The sequence below is a fragment of the Thalia democratica genome, chromosome 1 (assembly GCF_965202585.1).
Source record: "Thalia democratica chromosome 1, ktThaDemo2.hap1.1, whole genome shotgun sequence".
NCBI lineage: Eukaryota > Metazoa > Chordata > Thaliacea > Salpida > Salpidae > Thalia > Thalia democratica.
In genome coordinates, this window is record NC_139165.1 from 71161068 (window position 1) to 71181904 (window position 20837).

At 25.0% G+C, this 20837-nt stretch overlaps 1 protein-coding gene across 1 annotated transcript; it reads right to left on the bottom strand.

The window, feature by feature from the left end:
- Positions 1–388: 388 nt before the first annotated feature.
- On the bottom strand, positions 389–19191 carry LOC145845997 (ornithine decarboxylase-like). Its single transcript, XM_082952966.1, has 10 exons — positions 19109–19191; positions 18351–18524; positions 16787–16959; positions 13814–13948; positions 13462–13627; positions 11956–12112; positions 10615–10718; positions 4802–4928; positions 3565–3652; positions 389–952 (listed from the first exon to the last, which is right to left on the bottom strand). Exons 1-10 carry the CDS (start codon positions 19184–19186, stop codon positions 913–915), a joined length of 1242 nt encoding a protein of 413 aa, XP_082809092.1. The 5' UTR covers positions 19187–19191; the 3' UTR covers positions 389–912.
- Between the last annotated feature and the right edge of the window lie 1646 nt (positions 19192–20837).

The following is a 20837-nucleotide window of genomic DNA, read 5'->3' on the forward strand; positions in this document are numbered from 1 at the left end:
TGAGTTTTTGAAAATAGTACTTTGCTTTAGAGATTAAATCTTTTTTTTTACGTTTTCAAGGTCTTTTGTATAGTTTAAATTTTACTTTAGTTTAATAAAATAGTACACATAAATAAAATAATTAAGTTCGTTAATTACAGGTAAGTTAATAAAATAAAATTTCATTTATAAACTGTTTGAAAATAACATTTAGTAACTTGACCTAAATAAAGCTGGTTTTTGAAAAAGTTTATGTATCTTTTATAACTCCTTCAATACCATCAAAAACCGATTTGCTTCCATAAACAAAATAATTTTTTTTTAATTTAATAAAAAGTACATTAATCATAAGAGAACGAAACTTAAGTCATGAAAAATTTTTATTACAACATATTATCTGACATAAAATTTAAAAAAGGTTGTACGTAGCACGATTTACATAACACTATACACGAAACGCATTAGTTTGAATGAAAATAAGTTCGAAAATGCAGTGGGCAGAATTTTAATCCTTAATGGGCGTGAAATAAAATATTTTGTCGTTATAAATGACTTCATACTGTTGTTATACACTAATTTTACTTAAATATAACTCTAAAGTCATTTTGATATTTATAACTTTAGCTTAAGAAGGTACATAGTCAGAATCAAGTTTTTACTAAATAATTTTCTAGGTCGTGTTGTTTTGACTTTATGCTAATAAATAGTAGTAAAACCAAAATAAAATTTGATTTTAACTTATTATAAAACAAACTTTTAAATTCAAGATTGTCAACATGTTTGCATAACTTTAAAGATACCTGAGAATGTAGAAAATAGGTTATTAGAGACGGCCATAAGTAATATTAGCTATAAAAATATCAAACAAATAGTTCGCTTTCGCAATTGCAACTTTTTTAATTTTCATATATAAGCTCATTGTCATGTTCTGTTCTAATGGCAGCTTTTGGCAGCGCATTCTAGTAGATGATTCCTGTTTGTAATAAAATAATAGAGTAGTTAATAAAATAAAGACTACCAGGTTTATGAATTTAAAAACTGGCCGAGTTATTAGTATAAAATATCCAGTGCATTAAATGGGTTACCTTTAGTAATTTGATAACAGAAGTAATTAAAAAGTTAAAGTGTAATACTGACAAAATGCGACTCTTTTTGCAAAATATCTAGAAAACCTATCTTTATTGAACTTACATAAAAAGTAAATATATTAAAACGTTTTTAATGATATTTAATAGTTTTGCAATATAAAAGGTTTGTAAATAATTAAGCCTATCTATTATTTTATAAAATACTCATCTGTATAATACATGTGTTAAAATAACTAAATTTAAATTGTTCTATAAAATTAAATTTTTAAGTAAGGACTATTTGCTTTAAGCTCAAAGCATTTTATTTTATTATAATAGACTCTTTGAACATTTAAATTATTCAAAACTTAAACAACTATAATTATAACGATTTTAACCATAAGTCGGGAAGTTTTACTAGCGTTTAAGCTTCTATACTGCAGAAAAAAAACAATACTAAATAAAACAATTTTCTTAAAATATAATTTGATTGCACAAACTTTAGTCTAAAGTATTCAAAATTGAATAATCTAGTCATATAAAGCAAGGTTGCCACTGGTAATTGGCAAATTTTATCCAGGTTTTTAAAAATCCACGTTTTTGGGTCTAATTTTAGTTTGAAATTAAGTTTAAGGTAAAAAGCTGTGTTAAAAAGTATAACAACATTGAAAAGATACTGCAAGGCTATATTAAATTATTTTGAATAATTTAAATGTGTTTTTTGATAATAAATTTTGATGAAGACAAAAATTTTCTATCTATATGATAGATTTTTTGTGTCAAATCGAAATTTTACTACTTAACATGTAAAAATTGTTTAAAACTCCAGGTTTTTTAGTGATTTTTATTCCAAACTAAAAAATTTTCCAGGTTTTTTTTTTTCAAAATTTTCAATTCCAGGTTTTTTAGCGTAAGTTGTCAAATTTCAGGTTTTTTCAAGATTCCAGCTTTTGTGGCAACCCTGATATAAAGATAATAAAATAATCAGTATAAACAATCACAAGTAGGCTTAATAAAAATCATCAATAATATAAACAGGGTAGCCAAATGTTTTTGGCTAATTTTCTCCTGGTTTTCAGGATTTATTCCAGGTTTTTGCAAGTACATACGTCTTTCCTGCCAATTTTAGCGGTAAGTTAATCTAAAGTTAGAAAAGATACTTTTTGATAGATTTAAATTACTTAAAAACTACAATATTACTAATTAACCTTTGTTTTATGGTATTGCAACCTATACTATTATTACAAATCAATTTCTTCAAAGTTCTTCTCATATGATTGTTCAAAAGTCTTTATGTTGATATATAACATAAATAGCCATAAATTATATTTAAAATTAGTTGTTAGTTTTAATTAGTAAAATATCATTAACATTTATCAACCTATTTAATAAATTGTATTTTAAAATTTGCAACAACTAATATAATGTCAAATAAAAATTAAAAAAAGAACTAAGAGCAAGAGCTAAAATAAATTATATATAGTATGAATTTTTTAAATTTAAATTAATATCTTTGAAAGTACAATTTTAATTATTTAAAAAAAACTAATTTTGAGAAGCAATTGTAAGTAAAAGGATTGAAAAAACAATTGTTTTACAATATTTGTTGTGTATTTTACATTATGTACGGGCATCTTCAAGTTGTTGATACTGGTAGTATCTCTAAACTATTTATTGCTTTCAACAAAAATTACTTTTATTAAACATGAAAACTATTTCTGGTTTTGTCTTTGATAAACATATGATGATACTTTGTTAGTTTAAAGTGTTTAGCTCAACTTATAGAACTTATGAAAAAGAAAAAAACAAAGCCTTAAGTGTGCAATGTATAGATGACATGAAGCTAAAATATTTAACTAACCAACAAAAGGTATAAAAACACTTAATTAAAGTTTTATAACCACAAAGAGATATTAGATTAGTTAAATTTAAAAACACTTTTATGGTTTTATCATAGTCTAAATCCTAACTTTAGCCATAACTAAATAAAAAACATTAAATTTAACTAAATGATACTTATTATAACTACTAAAAATAAACTAGGCAAAACTAATTACTTAAAAGTTATACTATAAAGTTAAGATTTATTATAGCTGCCATAAACACATTGGGTATAAAACATTGTATCAGACTTTATTATTTAGCTCTTGCTCTTAATTTTCTTTTAATCTAAACTCCATTAAGTTGCATTGGACAGAAATAGGTTCATGTTGACTGAGTTTACATGACTTCTAAAACAATGGAAGGGCAGTAAAAAACTAGTTTCATTAATTAAAGTTATAACTTACACTAGTTTATCAATTACTAATTACAAACTTGTATACAAATTTTTCAAGTCTAGCATTTATAAATATCAAAATGTTAAAAAACTAAATCTTATATCATTCCAGGATTTTTCAGAACTTTTGTACAAAATTCTATGTTTTTTAACAATTTTTATACAAAATTCCAGGTTTTTCGGCCACCCTGTATAATGCTCAAGTATGCATATATCATCCAACCATAATTAAAAACTAACAATGCAGGAGGAGAAACGATGTACCGAATTTTAGGTTGAGTTGAGTTTGTGTAATCACTACTTGCTGATATCGAATAAGCTCCCATATCTGTAAAAATTATACTGTTCATACACAATGTAACAAATTTTTGAATTGGTTTTGCTAATTTTAAATTTAGTTAAGGGTTGTGAAACGTGCCTACGCGAAACACTTTTTAATGTAAAAATTTTGACGAGAAAAGTTGCCCATCTTCAAGCATTCCGTAGAGGGGTCGTTACTTATTTTTACAAAAACTTGTACATAAAATATTTAAATATAAAATTATGTATTTAGGTAAATGCATTTCGGTTTATTTTTTTTACAGTCAGTTATAAAATCTTATGCAGGGCAACATAATTTACTAAAATATTTTAGAAAAATAACAAAATTATGTCTTCTAAACAATTATACAACTTTCTTTGGATTATTTTTAGAATAGTTGGTATTTAAAAAATATCTTGTGACTTGAACTTTTAAAAAATTTGCAAAAAATCTAATTCCAAAACTTTTTTGTAGTTTAAAAGAGTTCAAGTTAGAAAATTTAAAAACATATAATAAGATTTTTTAGAATATAGAATTTAAATATCAAAGAGTATTTAGTTTGTTCCTTTTATATAAAACCTGCTTAGCTCTTCAATTTTAAGACTCTGTAAATTAAATGAAAGTTTAAATTAAAAAAAACAACTGTTACCTTGGTTTAAAACATGAAAAAAAATGAAGCTGTCAAAGTTAATGACTTACCCTCATTGACTTAATATTTATCGAATTTAAGCAAATATGTGGAGTTAATTTATTTTACCAAGAAAAATTTGAACTAGGTTACATTTGAAAGTTTAATTAAGGCTAAAACTACAATATAACTTGATACAATTTTTTTAATATCAAATTCTTAAAGACTAGCATTCTTTCATTAAATAAAAGAGACAGAAAAATTAAAAATGTTTTTAAGTTTTCGTTGTCATAAGTAAACACATGAAAAAACTATTAAATCCAAGTTTTGTGTAATGCAAAAGTATCTGTTTTGTACTTCTTATGGTGGTATCAGTATTTTTTATTTCAAATTTTTATTCAACTATATCAAAAAATACAATACTTTCAATTTAATCTAAATGTAAAATTATAAAATGAAACACGTTCAATAATATTTTTGCTTAAATTTATATGGTAAACAAATAGTTCATTTTAAATTATTTTTTTTATAAAACAACTGAAATTAACCTTTCCAAACAATTTTGTCGTTGACGTTTAATTCGGGAAGTTGCAATTTTGACTTAATTTTATCAGCCACGTCTAATGAGGGGCCCCAAATAGAAGAAAGCTTGGTCTCTTCATTCCTCAAACCACCCTGAAAGTTTTTAGTAGTTTATTTATTTCGGTAGACATTCTGATAACCACATTAGTTAATATACATTTAAAATAATTACTTTTAGAAAAAGAAATATTAAAACTTTATATAAAGTAGAAATAGAATTCATCTTAGGTGTTTCTACCACAACAAAAATAATCTACTTGTACAATCAAAGTATACACATAAAAGATAAAACTAATTACTCAATAAAAGACGAAAAAATAAAAATATTATGCGTATAACATTTTTACTGACAAAAAAAGAAAAGTATTGGGCATTAAAAATTTACTGAAATTAAAAATTAATTATAGTAAGTTTTAAACTTCACTTGTGGTTATATTTTTTTCTGTACTTACCAGTTTTAAAATCATATTTTAAAGATAAACTTTTTCAATTTCTTGAGTATCACAAGATAATGTTTAAAATGAACACTGAATATTATCTATAAAAACACTATTCCAGTAAATTAACAATTTACAGTTTAGTACAGTAACCTGTCGAATGAATTAGGACTTCTATCGGATCCAGCCCGGACTATTTTTTAAAATAGTTCGGATCCAGCCGGATTTTGACTTAAAAAAAGATTTAGTAGGTCACTGTTTTTTATAATTTAAACAAGAACTTTCGCAGTCTTTATGTAATTTAATATTTCGTTCATTTTGTGTGAATACAACTTTAAAATATCATACTTTTTGTCCTGCTAGTTTGACCGTATGTTTATTGCCTTAATTTTTACATAATCACATTAGTATTTTTACTAACATGTTATGTTATTTTCTTTGTAATTATAAGTTAAACTTTTGTTACAAGAAATCAACATCAAAACTTAGAGCTTTTTTTTGTTCTATCTGTATACTTTGATTTGTCCAGATTTAATTCCTTTAAAAACAATTATATATTTAAATACTTCTGTTATGAAAGTAAATTTTTATTGCTCAAACTTGACAAAAAATCGCCAATAATACACAAAATATGCTGCTTAAAAAACCAGCAAAGCGAATTCACATAGTTGGTCAGGTCAATGTGGACCAGGGTTTCCTAAAGTGGGCTAAGTGGCCCCCTTGGGGGCCGTGAGCAGTAAAGAGGCCATGAGGTCAAAATTTGAAACTTATACTAGATATTCTGAAGTTGATGATGTAGAGCAAAAAAAATTCTTAGGCATTTCTTTTTGGGGGCCTTTTGAAAAAAAGTTTGGAAAACTCTGATGTAGATCATACAGTTCTTATATTAGCATATTATTTAAACTATAGAGATGACTATGCTTGCCTCGTTTTAGAAGTCTAAAGTTGCTTACAACAATCTAAAATTAAATGATAAGTCGAATATTGGACTGCTTTTGACAATTAATCTATGTTCAGCAATTATTCAGAGTGCTTGACGTGATGTCTCTCCTTTGTAGGAGATGCTCTGATTAACAGAGTAAGTGCGCTTGCAAATGACATTTTTCGAGTTGTTTTGAAAACTTAACAATTAAATAGTCAAATACGTTTTCACTAAAGTATGCTGGTTTAATAATAAATTGTATTTTGGAAACAAAGGCTATGCGTTTATTAAATCTTTATTGTAAGAATGTTTTAGTTTTAAGTATCTCAAATCTTCCCTTGGTTGTGTGTTGTTCTTCGTGATTCTTTTGTCTTTATATGCAAGAAAATTTTGAATTAATCAGTTCTAATTGCCTACTGAAGAATTTGAAAGTACTTTAGGCAATATAACGAATACTAATAAAGTTGTATATTTTTTTGTTAATTAAAAAACTTTTTTATTTAAAACGATAAATCTTTATTGGAAATTACCCACGTTATGTGTGGAAAATATGATCATTTTTAAATCATGGCCTTCATTTTTGTCTTTACTTTAGTTTTGTTTTAACATTTGTAATTTTTCGAACATTAATGCATATTGTAAAAACACTAGGTAAACCTTTTCACAATAACGTGTACAAAAAAAAAGTTTGTTAGATATTTATATTCGAAGAGTTTTTAATGGTACTTACAATTTTCACCCATAATTTTTTTATTCCTTTTTTTACTATCACTGTTACCTCTTGGTTGGTAAACAGTTCTCGGATTTGATGCGGTGAGAATTGTGCGCGGATTTGATCTGAGCGGCTCCCAGTTTAAAGTTGTAATGTACTCCATTTATGGGTAGGTGTCAAATTTGCAAGAGGGGACTAAATTGCACGAGTTGAATTTTTTTCTTAATTTAGCTGTTTTATTTATTTTACTATCACTGTTACCTCTAACCCTCGGTCAGTTATTTTTTGTATTAATTTATGTTTTAGTTTTTTTTTACTCTCGTGCAATTTTGACCCGTTCCCCCCATTTTACCTATTGACCGAACTAAACAGTCGTATGTATTGTTACCAGCATTACAGTCCGGTTAAAAATAGAATCATGGTTTAGAACACTTAAACACCTAGATGACTAAATTATTTTTTATTTATACTTCAATTTGATACTAGTGTTTGTGGGTTTTTATAGCTTGAATGTGTTTTAAAGAGAGGTAAATTAAAGATCAAAAAATCTAGCTTAGTTAGAAAAGAAAACTATTTTGTCCTTTTAGTATTGATTTATTACGTTTTAGATTAATCAAAAAATATTTTAAAATAAACTGCATGAGTAGTGTTGTCATTCTAGTGGTAATTTTTTTATAACTTTCATAAACAAAATATTTAAAGCTTAACAAAACAAAAAGACGACTATTGTTAAACGCAAAAGATATTTATTAATAAAACTACATGTTTTTCTGTTTTACAATACAAGTCAAGTAAGTTACACTATAGTCATGTAACGTTAGGCTATTTTTCCTAACGCTAGGTACGCTTATAAATATGTCTTCAGTTTAAGTTTGAGTTTGTGTTTTCAGCGTAAATTTAAGTTGATCTGCAAGAAGGAACTGTTATAAAAAAAGCAACTGTGAGTCTTATTTGTTCTCTCCTTACATTTTATCATTTGCAACCTTGTAGTTAACTTGCTTGATTAAAATTTAGTAATTTAAAGTTGTATATAATTTATTTTAGATTTTTAGTAGTATTTTATTGATATTTAAGCTTTAAGTTTTCTGTATTAATCAATTAATATTATGTATTATTTAAAACAAATGGTGTAGCAGTTGCTTAAATCATATTGTTATTGGCATTCATCCTCTTGGAAATAGCAGTATTTAAGCTAGAATTGAAATTAAGTTAAGTAATTTTATAGTTGTATACAACTTATTAGTGATTTAAGTATTTTAGTGATAGTTAAGGTTTAAGTTTTCTGTAATTATTTACTATTTTTAACAATTATTCAAAATAATTGGTGTAGTAATAGTTATTGATATTCATATTGTAATTTTATATAAAAATTTGAGACAGCAATTCATTTTGCAGTTTGTTATTATTTGTGAACTAAAAATTTTTCAATCTACCCTTTTCAAAAAATCTTGTAGATAACTAAATATATTTTAGTAAAATAGTAAACTTAATAAAAACTTTTGCGAACTTTTGGAAAGGGTAAATTGAAATATTTCAAGTTCACAGAAAATGAAATTAACTGCAAAATGAATTGTTGTCTCAAATTTTTATATAAAGTTAGTACCGAAAAAAAATTCATATTGAATTCTTATATTTGTTATTCTGTTAAGTAAGACTTTAAATTAAGATGAGTGAGAAACGCATAAGTAAGCGCAACGCAGTTAATAAAACTAGCCAGAGCCTTGCGACTATTAGGGTCGCAAGTGACTCTGAGGCTGTTCCGCCGGTGCTACCAGGCCCTCCGAGCGGACACTAAGTAACACAATATTTACCAGAGTAATATAGCTTCAATATTCGGTGGGTCATATTTTCTTGAAAGTCTATCCCAGGCTGGAATTATAAAAACAGCCTTCATTGGTCGCGTAAAGTGAAAAAAAATACTATTGAGATTAAGAAAGAAAATTATTTGAAAGCGCAATAGTAATAAATTTACTTTTTAATCACCACTCCTGTTTATTGAAAGTCAAATTAAGAGAAAAATTTATCATTTTTATTCAAAAACTCTTTTTTTTACACAAGTTGTTTCGAGCTAAAAAATGCGCCTTGTGCCAGAGATTTCTGATTGGTAGGCTAGATAAATCCAATGGGCCGTAGATTGCCCACTGGTTTTCTATATAGGATTTGAAACTATTTTAATAGAATATTGTCCATTACAGATTTTATGTTTGTAAAATGTCATTAACTGGCATGCAAGTTAAAGTATTTTAAAAAGTTACAACATTACTGCTAGTGTATAATAATTGCTTATATATAACAAAATTACTTATGTATATTTTATTTTTTATCGCTTAAATTGCATTTTCTTTTATATGGTATTTATAAATTTATCATAAATATCCAACTTTTTGCTTTATGAAAAGCTAACCGAAGAATTTGCAATTTAAAGAATTTGTACAACTTTTATTGCGAGTAAACGGATTTCAAAACAAAAAACGATTATTTAAACTGTTTGAACTAAACAAAAAAACTCACGAAAACCTTTTAGTGACGTAACATGACTTTCTCCAAATAGTTGATTGAAATTAATCAAAACAAAAACTATACACTTTCTAATTAGTTAACAGTTGTTGTGTTCCATACTCTTTAAAAAATTGGTAACAAGTTAACGATCAAAGCTATAGATGTACGTTCACAGCAAATCAGAGTCGTTAGTACCGAAGCTACTAAAACGATAATCATTCCCATTAAAGAATATAATAACAAAATGATGTAAAATAGCAGTACATTTAATTTTAAATTATCAAATGCTGGTTAGTTCGTTAAGTCGAGATTAGGATACTTTTTTTTTATAAATATTCTACCTTAGAGATAACTTTATTATAGATTGACCCGTCTACGTATGAACTTAATCAGATAAACTTATTACTAACTGAATTACAAATAAGTTTTTTAATGTCTTTAAAATTTATCAGTTGAATAGAAGAACGTTTTATAAGTTCCTAATGTTATTGCTTTCTATCTTAAATAATCTCAAAATTAGTTGTAACTATTGTAGTAGTATAAATGTAGCGTAATTGCATAGGGGTCCTAATGACAGAATTAAAAACTCTATTGAGTTGAACGTTGCAAGATCACAACCCAGTGGTCGACACATATAAAAAAAAAAAAAAGGTAAAAAAAAACACAAAATTTAATTTAACAATAAGCAAAAAACCACAAGCTGTAGGTTTTATGCCAAATAAAGTCAAATTAAGTAACTAAATAACATTCATCAAGAAAAATAAGATCTAAAAAGCATCACTTACTTGTTATCAAAAAAATATTGACTTTAAAATAAACTTAAATTAGTGATACACAAGAACGACAAATTAGAATCCAGATCTGTATCTTTTTTTAAATCCGGGTTCTTGTCTTTTTTTTTTTTGCAAATACACGTATTTTATTATATATTTATGTTCTTTTCTCAGTAAATTGAGCAATATTTCATAGTCAACGCAAATAATTATATATTTGCAAAAACTACTAAATTATAGGTACTACGTCGTTTATCTGTAGAAACTAGTGACACAGAATTTTATATCAAGTAAAAGTACTACTATTTAAATAAAGAGACTTTTTGTTCAACTATTTTACATAAAATACTTTTACTGACTTTGTGATAAACATAAAATTTGCAGTATGTACTTTGAAACTGAGTTCAAAAAAATACACAAAACTTAGTCAGCTCACCATGCTATTGAGAACCAGAGGATTGAGTTCAGTGTGGTCATAAAACAGGCAGTTGAAACTTCCGAAAATTCCTTCATCTATCACGTAATTGTAAAGATGCTTACCTGCATGAACAGGAAAAAGATTAAGTTAATATTTATTAATTGCACTAATATTGTTTTTCTTATGTATTTCAAAAATACAACTTGAGTATTCGTAACACTAACTCATCATTACAGTTACCTACAAATATATATTTAAAAATGTAAAAAGAAATGTTTATAACAAGGATTTCAGCTCAAACACAAAACTAAAAACATTTTGTGAAGCAAAATAGATAATAGTTTTTTAGATGTATTTTCATAGATATATTCTGTTTGAACAAGAATTTTATTGTAACTGAAGATCTTAATAACCTCATTGATTAACTGAGTGAAACACTGATTTATAAATAAAATCTTGAATTAATAAATTTATAATTTTCTTATTGGATTGTAATCAAGAACTTTGAGTCTTACTCTTAAAATAAACTAAAAATATAAAAAAATATTTTCACTGAATTTATTTACAGGACATAAAAAGTTGTTTAATAAAAATAACAAGTTTAAGCAACTTCGTATCAAGAAGTGTTTTGAGTTATAATAAAACAAAACATGAATAAAACATTTTATTTTCATTTGTAAATCGTAGTTGTAAACTACTTAGAAAATTTTACTTAAGGTTACCACAACTTTGTAAATGATGGATAACTAAAGTTTTTTTTTTTAATAAGCATGAATTTACTACTACACCATAATTTTTAAAAGGGCTTCTACTTTTTATTTATCATAATACACAGGTAAAATACTAATTACAAAAAAAACATCATTTGACTTCATTTTCAATTTATACATGACATATATCATCTATATACAATATATGCCATTATTATTCTAAAATATAGTATTTTTCAAACACTAGATTGAGTTTTTCAAACGTTTTAAATTACCGGAGTAATTAATAAAGAGTAAGAATGATTCAAAACAGCTAAAGCTTTGTTTAATAAAGTTTAAAAAAAATCAATTATGCAAAGGATGAAAAAGTTATTATAGTATCTAAAATACATTTGTAACTATAACTTAAGAAATACAGCACTGAAAAAAGGTTCATATTTATATAAGTTTTTAATGAAATTATCAAAAAAAAAAATTTTTAATTTCTATCAACAGAACTGTTTCATAACTTTTTAGTTTTCAATAAAATAAATTTAAGAAGAAGATAAAAACCATGTTGTATTAACATTTGTAAATAACTACTTTTTTACAAAATTAAAGTATTTTAAAGTAAAAATACTTAATACTTTTAACAATTGCAGTGCTTTACCTGATTTAGACTTTGATGTTCTTTTTTCAATGACATTAGTGACAAGTGTGTAGGCTGAAGTGACAAAATATCTGCCTGGTTCAGCGATTATTTCCATATCCGGGTAGTTTTCCAAAGAAAACAGTTCTTCTAGCTGCTCATTCACTGTACATCCAATCTTTGAAAAATGACACTTTATTAATTGATAAAAAAAGTGTAGAAACTTTTGACCTGTTTTATTTTTTATTTGCAACGGATCTATACGTTTTTTAAATATAAAATAACAACATAAAATTCTTCTCGTTTGTTTATGATGAACTAGCGCACTTTTTTGTTAAACATAGTTTAGAAATTGAAAACAAATTATGTAATCTATATTACAAATAACTTTAGCTAGTTAGTCTAAGACTAAGAGTTTACTTTAAAGTTTTTTGCGATCTAATTTTTAAATATAAGTCTTCGCAGAACGAATTTGGCCCGCAAGTTGTAGACTGCTGAGGCAAATAAATTTAAACATTGTCGACAACTCGATCTTTAACTCAGGGATGGTTAGTAAGTTTTATAAAAAAAGAATAAAGTATTGAATTACTGTTACAAAATTCTATAAACAGTCCAAAGCTACAAAAAAAAAAGTGTAACAAAACTAACTTTTTTTTTTAATTTTAATTTAAGAATCGCTATGCAATAATTTTATTTAGTCTATAAAAATAAGAAAGCTTACAAAAGTAGATAAATCATAATAAACTTGCATATACCTAAATTGATAATAACTTTGAGCTACTTACTTAGTTTACATCAAACAATGAATTACGTTAAAAAATAAGCCAAACAATAAAATAGTTAATACAAGATACAATCTTATTTTATCTCCAATATTTTTGACTTTTGAAAAAAAAAACTCTTGTATCAGAATGCTAAGAAATTGTTATACCTTTAACAAGTTATCGCAATCATACAAATAATTTGATTTGTTTTTTAGCATCACCTCAAGTAGCTTACAGAAAATCGTGTTATTGAACTTTAATATACAAATATATTTATCCTCTAAAACAAATCAGACACTAATAGTATACAATAAGATTTACATAAGTTATGAATTTATTAAGTTGTCACTAAATTAAGTTTCAAATCAACAAGAAATAATACTTTTTAACTTTTTTTTTTATTGTACTTTGTAGTGTAGTTAAACAAGCTTAAAACACATAAACTAGCTGAAACTATCTTTTATTTTTTAAAAATATGCCTTAAGTTACTGTAGATTATCTAATTTTAAACTATTTTTGTAATGTTAACTTAAATATAACTTTTTTTCAAACAAAGATATCTACCAAAAAATATAAATGCAAAAAACGGATATCTAATTATTCAATCCTAACATGGGCAAAACTATCTATTACGAAAAAATTGAAGAAATTGTCTAAAATCAACTATAATAACAAAATTTTAAATTGATACTTTTAGTAACTACTTAGGACTATCAAAAAAGAACGATAATAACTAAAATTTGGTAATAACTTTTTTTTAAACCTCTTCAAATGACACTAGCGCATTATCACAACCAGGAAAGCCTCCACCGATGTCTAAAAATTTGAATTCAATTCCGATCTGTTTGGCGTAATCAAACAAGAATTTGGAATCCTTCAAAGCTTTTACGTAAGTTGAGGTGTCTTTGCATCCACTTCCAGCGTGAAAACTATAAGTTTGTTTATAATAAATGAAGCGTTATAAAACACAAATTATATTTCAGTTATTCTAAATAACTTACTTAACATAAATTGGGTAAACTTAAAACGAACATAGTTGATAGTAAAAAAAGTTCTTAATAATTTTTTCTAAATATTGAAATGAATACTGTCATGAAAATAAGCAAAGTTGTTACCTTATTCCAATAACTTTGAGTTTTAACTGAAGCGCATACTGCAACAAATCGGGACAATCTTCAATCCTCGCTCCATATTTGGCACTCAACGGACACTGGGCAGTTTCATCAGCCGTTTTTATTCGCAGAAAGACTCTTTTAAAAGTATAAATATATACAACTTGGTGTAAATTAATTCCATATGTTACAAATTCATAAGCAGTAAATAAAATTTTCTAAATGTAAAACACTCATGTCGAGAAGTACTAAATGGTTTTGCAAAGCAAATAAAGAGAGCGAAAATTCAAATTCTTAAAACTTTATGTAGTCTTGACTTAGTAAAAAAAACTTTAAGGCTATAGGGGTCCAATATTTTGTTTTTACAAAAGTTAACATTGGCTTTTATAGGAAAGCTTGAAGTTTATACTTTAAGCAAGATTTTATCAAATATAAAAACTTCAATTAGTATCCGAGATGTAGACGTTTTTAATAAAGGTTTTTTATACAAAAGTATGGACAACAACTTTTTCATCATCAATTTTATTAAAATTTTGAAAACTCACTAAAAATCTATTTTCTCCTCCGTTTTTCGAGCTTTAGACCTCAAAATTTTAGGAAACATTTTTGTTAGTTTAAAAGACTTTGAATGTTGGTATATAAAAAATATGGAAAAACAAAAAATTTAGCTACAAAACAAAAAAAAATTTTTTTTTTTTCAAAACTAGAAAAAATTCTGCATTCAATCGATTTGAATTTTAGTAATGGACTTACTAAGAAAAATTTTTAATAAGATTGGTTAAAAAATAAAGGAGAAGATCGATTTTTAGTGAAATAGTTTTTTTCTTTTATAAGGAGCCTATTGAGGTCACTGAACTTCATCACTTATATCTCAAAAATTACTTTGAAGTATGTTAAGCCGTAAACAATATCTGACAGCTTGGACTAAAGTCGACAAAAAAGATCAAATTGTAAAAATCAAGGTGGACCTATGGTTTTAACTATAACAATAAGAATTTTTATATTTATTGTACTGAGAATTCAGGTTGAAATACTATTATAAAACTACAATTAGTATATCTATTCCCTTTTATGCAGAGCTAATTTAATGAGAACAACACCAACTATTTACTGATTGCTTTTGAAAGACGTATGAAATATATGTCTTTCCTGTATCAACATCAAGTTATTTAAAAAAATGCATTCTGTTTTAAAAATTTCAGTTTGAAGGATTTACTTTAAAAACAACTATACTAGTTCCTTATTACAGAAATTAATTTAAATTATTATAGTAGCTAATGTTCGTAAGTTCTAATGATTTAAGGGCATAGGGGAGTCCAACTTTTTTTTTTCTACTAAAAATAGCATTGGATCTTATATAAAAGCTTGAAGTACAAACTAGAAGCAGTTTTTATAGAATTAAAAAATATAATTTAACTTTTGAGATATTGTAATTTTTTTAAAAAGTTACCGATACAAACATATGGACCGCAAATTTTTCGGGGTCAAATTTCTTGGATATTTAAAAAATCACAAATATCGATCTTCTCCTTTATTTTTTGAGCTAGAGACCTCAAACTTTCAGGAAACGTTTCTTTTACGTTTACTTTTACTTTAAATGTTGGAATTTAAAACATTGAAAACTAAAAATTTTACATTAATAAAACAAAAAAAAAAGGTGGTTTTTTTAGAATAAAAAATTTATTTTTCAAAATAAAAAAAAATCCTGCATGCAATCTTTTTTTAAATTTAATTATACACAGTATGTAAAAAATTGAAGAAAATTTCTTAAAAAATGAAATGGAGATAGATTTTTAGTGAAATGGTCTTTTTTCCCGTTTTTAGTTTGCGCCTTCCATTAGGAACCTATTGAGATCACCAGCTTAGATTGCTCATATCTCAAAAATTACTTAGAATTTTTTCAAGCAGTTAAAAATTTATGATAGCTCAGATAAAACTCTATAAAATAAGATCAACTTGTAAAAATCAAGGTGGAACCCTATATGCCCTTAAAGTCATTAATAATTTTAAAACAAGTTTTAAAAAATCTTAAAAAGATTTATAAAAACTAAATCTTAAAACTTTGATTTCGTTTTTAGTTAGCTTAAAAGACAGCTTGATCAAACTGCTGTATAGAAATAATTTGTGCATGAATTTATTACTACCCTTTTGTTTAACATATCCTATGATGTAGTGATACTTGAATACAACAAGTAAGTATTTTAAAGCATACATTGAATTAACAGCAATTGAAAAACTGATAACAAAATATTCATAACTGAAAATCTAACTAATAATTGCTTTTTTATTTTCTAACGGTATTTCGGTTTATAACAATTAATTCAGGCAAGATCTGATTTGTCAGTAGTCAAACTTACAGTTTGTTAACAATTTTTTTTTAAATTTATAATTACTTCAAAGTTAAATTCAAAAACTTTTATTTAGTAGTTTCTTTAAACATGTAAACAGAATAATATAATAAAATACAAATCCTTATTATTTTAATGTGAAAACTAGGAATATATATTTGTAGAATTTAGTATTATAAGTTAAAACTATAACAGTATAACTTTATACAATACATTTATAAACAAGTAACTCAAATTTTAAAAACCGACAACTGTAACTGTTTTAATTTTAAGTAGAAAAAGTATGCAATCATTTTATTAAGTATTTGAAAAAGGGTTTCCTAATGAGGCAATATCGTCCCCTTATGCGTAAAAAAAGATACATAACCAACTTTAAATTTAAAACCAGCCTACTTGGTTTAGATATATTGATTTTGATAATTTCTAACTATGTTTAACTAATAACTGAAAATTTCAATATCAATAAAAAACTATGTAATCAATTTATTTTGAAATTACTTTTATGAATTTAAAACAACATTAAAATTATAATTAATTTACAAATAGTAGTAAAATTATTTTTTAGATGAATGAAAAAACCAAGTTACTTTATTGAAACTACAAAAACTTTAAAAAATAAAAATCTTACTCTGAGCTAGGGTAAAGTTTCTTAATTTTATCAAGTTCCTCTTTACTGTCAAAAACAGTTCTTGATACCTTTTTCTTAGCTGCATAGAGTAAATGTGAAACCTGCTTGCATGGGTTTGCATATACAATATCATGAGGTTTAGCACCAAGCTCCAACAACAGCTTTAGCTCACCCTGTAAAATTAATTTTAAAAATATTTTAACAATAGAACTGTCTTCTAAAACATTAATGCTCAGAATGACTTTTTATTTGCTTTTTATTAGAAATAAAAATAAAGATAGATAAAAACACAATATAACTGAAAATAGCTAGATACATCACTAAAAACTTTAATTAAAAAAAAAACAAAAGCGCCAATCACTAGTCAGTAAAACAAAGTTTACTTATTTGAAAATAAAAAATTAGTTATTTAAGATATTTTATGATAAGCAATTAAATGTTTATTTAGTTAAAATATTTCAAAAAAAAACGACTAGTTAGAAAAATAAACTAAGTTATTACTACTATTATAATAATAAATTAAAAAACACAAAAATCTAGCTTCTTGTAGAGCAAACTTGTTACTACATATAATTCAGTTCATCAATTACTTTAAAATTAGTAATGTAAGATTTCAACACCGTATAGATGTCCAAACCTCAACATTTGATTGTAACAAAGACAAAATAAAAACTTTAAATGGTGATGGATTAACTCAAATATATTATGATAATAATTTAATAATCTTTACTCTGAACTTTATAACTTGTTATAAACAGATTAAACATTTTGTTTATTATTTAGGCTTTTAAAACTTTACAATGCTTCACTTTAAATATTTAAGGTAAAGTAAATAGGTGCATAAAAACTATTTTATATATCTTTTTTAGTTTTAAATTGTATGTCAAATTGGACAGAACTGAAAATATTATATTAATTAATTTATTTAATTACAGGCAGCATTGTTTGAAACTTATAGCAAGAAATATTTTTAGTAAAACTTTTTCACAATGTTTTTTATCAGAAATTTACAAATAATAAAATATAAATCTTATTATAATAAGCTGATGGTGTAAGGTTTTCAAAAACAACATTTTTTAGGAATCTTTGAAAAGTTTTAATAAATATAAAAGTTGAATAACAATTTATAAATATTTTTCTTGTAACAAAAAAAGGTTTACAATTAATAATTACACATGTTTAAAAAACAATGAACAGAAAAATGCTTTTAAGAAACTTTTATAAACAATAAACACAATCAAGTTATAATTTAAAAAAAACAAAACACACTTTACATGAGTAATAAACTTAACTCACAAATTTAAAACGCTAATACTTAAAAGAAATTAATAAAATTTAAGCTTGAATACATAATATTGCTCTTCAAGCTTGTTTTTATTTATTTTAGTTTAAGGTGAAAACTAACAAAAACATTTTTGATCTTTTAATTCAGTTGAAAAAGAAACGAAAAGTTTTTATAAAAGACTGTGTAAAATCAAGTGTTTTTATAAAATAAAAAGTCCACAACTTTAAGCTAACTAACTACATAGACTTTTAATAAATATTTATTATATTAACAGTAAACCTTACTGGCACAATCAAATCCCATACCCATTGAAATCATCAACTTCAAAACTAATGGGTCAGGATTGCATTTCACAGCATAAAATGGTTTGATTCTTGGAAAAACTTCACACCATCTTTCATATTTGTCAAAAATGTCGCCAACATCACAGAAGTAGAAACTTTCTTTAGCATTCTTGAAAATAATTATGGAATAAATAAATAAAAAAATTAAATGTAGCGTTATCTAACTTTTCAAAATTTATATAAAACTTGAGATAAGTGTTAGTTTTACAAAAATCTTTAATCAGGCTTGCCACACACTCCAGTTAATTAGTCAATTAGGATGGCATTATATTGTTTAAAAATTGATGCTGACTAAAGCAATTGAAAAATGATTTTCCTAAATCTCAGGCAAGTTTTTTAAAACTCTAGTCTTTTAATCTCAAAAGCTGTGTTTTTTATTAAAGTTATAAGTTAGTTTTTATATAGTTATTTTGTAAAGTAATTAAGCTTAAAATTGTTTACTAGTGATTAAAGAATTTTTTTCAGCTTTTTGCATCTTACTACTTTTATCTTTAATTTTTTTATAAACACAGTCTTGCATAATGTAACTCCTCACACAAGTTTTTGCTCTTTAAAGCCATTTTTTTAACCTCTAAGATGACAACCATCTCAAATATTTACAAAAAATAAATTAAATATCAATAATTTGTTCTTTTATAAAAACTACTATGCATCAACTCTAAAATTAAGTCAGTAACTATTTTAGTAAATTACCTTTGTTGCTTCATAGTTTGGTACAACGGTGTTCCTGCTATAGTCAGAAACTATTTGAATATCTGTATTTGAAAACATACTACAACTCTGTAGAAACAATCAAATTAAGGTAAAGGTATACAAATAAAGTTGTTAAATGCAATAAACGCATATATTAAGTAGAAATAATGGATTTTGATATATAATGATACATACTTATATCAATTAAAATAAGAATCCATACAGCAATTTTTCATCATATCTAAAACTTAATTCAAATTTGATTATGATCAAAATTCATTAGTAGTCACTTTTTTGCAAAAAAAAATTAAGTTGATGCAGAAAAACTACATCAAGTGTAATTTCACATTTCTATTCAAAAATTTTCATTTAATTTTCTAACACTGAACAAAAAAAAAGCTTTTTAAGAGTTGCAATAGGTTTTTTTAAACTTTTTTACAGGTTTTCTGAGCTTTTACCAGTTTTTTTTTAAGTACAAGTATTTTTGTCTATTTTTTGTACAAACTTAAATTTAAGGAAATAATGTCCTCAACAGTATATGTCTAATTGCCTACTGAAGAAGAATTTGAAAGTACTTTAGGCAATATAACGAATACTAATAAATTTGTAGATTTTTTTGTTAAATAAAAAAACTTTTTTATTTAAAACGATCGATAAGGACAAAAAAATCACGAAGAACATCACACAACCAAGGGAAGATTTGAGATACTTAAAACTAAAATATTCTTACATATTTAAAACTATAATATTACTTTAAATGTATTGAATAACATTTATTTTGTTAAATAATGCTAAAATTTATTTTTTGAAATGATATCATAACCGAAAGGTTCTTTGTGCACCAGGTCCTACAACCAAATATTTTGAGTGTCTTTTTTTTGTCATTTAATAAACTGTAATATGCTTATCCAACCTAATATGAAGTTCATTTTTTTATATGTAAGAAAAGTTTTTAATTCATTCATGGTTGTTTTTCTTTCTAATGTCTCAATTTTTAGGTTTTTTTGCCTATTTTGTCAAATTCTAGGTTTTATGGGAACCCTAAGTTTAATACTGTTACAGGATTATTAAACAACAAAGAGCATTTAAAATATTTGGTTCTAGGACCTGGTGCACGAAAAAACCTTTTGGTTATCAAGTCATACACCTTGTTGGATACTTTTTAATGTCATGTCCAGGACAAATTATATTATATAATTAAGTTTAAGTATGTCATATATCTATGAAAAAAAGAATGTTCATTGTTAAACAAACTGAAAACATTAAATGGCCAGGTCAAACTACAAATGGTGCAATAACTTGATAGACCATAAAAATGGCCAAAGTTATAGAACTTGTGTTTTAATATCATTTAAAAAAACCACAGATTTTGAAAAATATAGTAACTATTCACCATGTACATGAAGCATGGGTGATTATCTATCCCTAATAATTTTACACAATTTAACATTCAAAACTCAAAACAATTAACATTAAAAGAAAAAAGAAGGAATTTAAACTCACAGTTATACAAAGTGCAACAATAATAAAAGTAGATAATAAATACACTAACAAACAAAATTAATGCAAGTTTTTTATTTATTCTGTCTTTTTAAAAAACAAAATCTTAAAAACTTGCTTATACAAAGGTTTAAAATATTTTATAAGAGCTAACTAATTCTTACGCGTGATAAATTTCTTTTAAATTAACTATAAATCATAAAAAAAAGTTTTAAAACCTTAGAAGAAT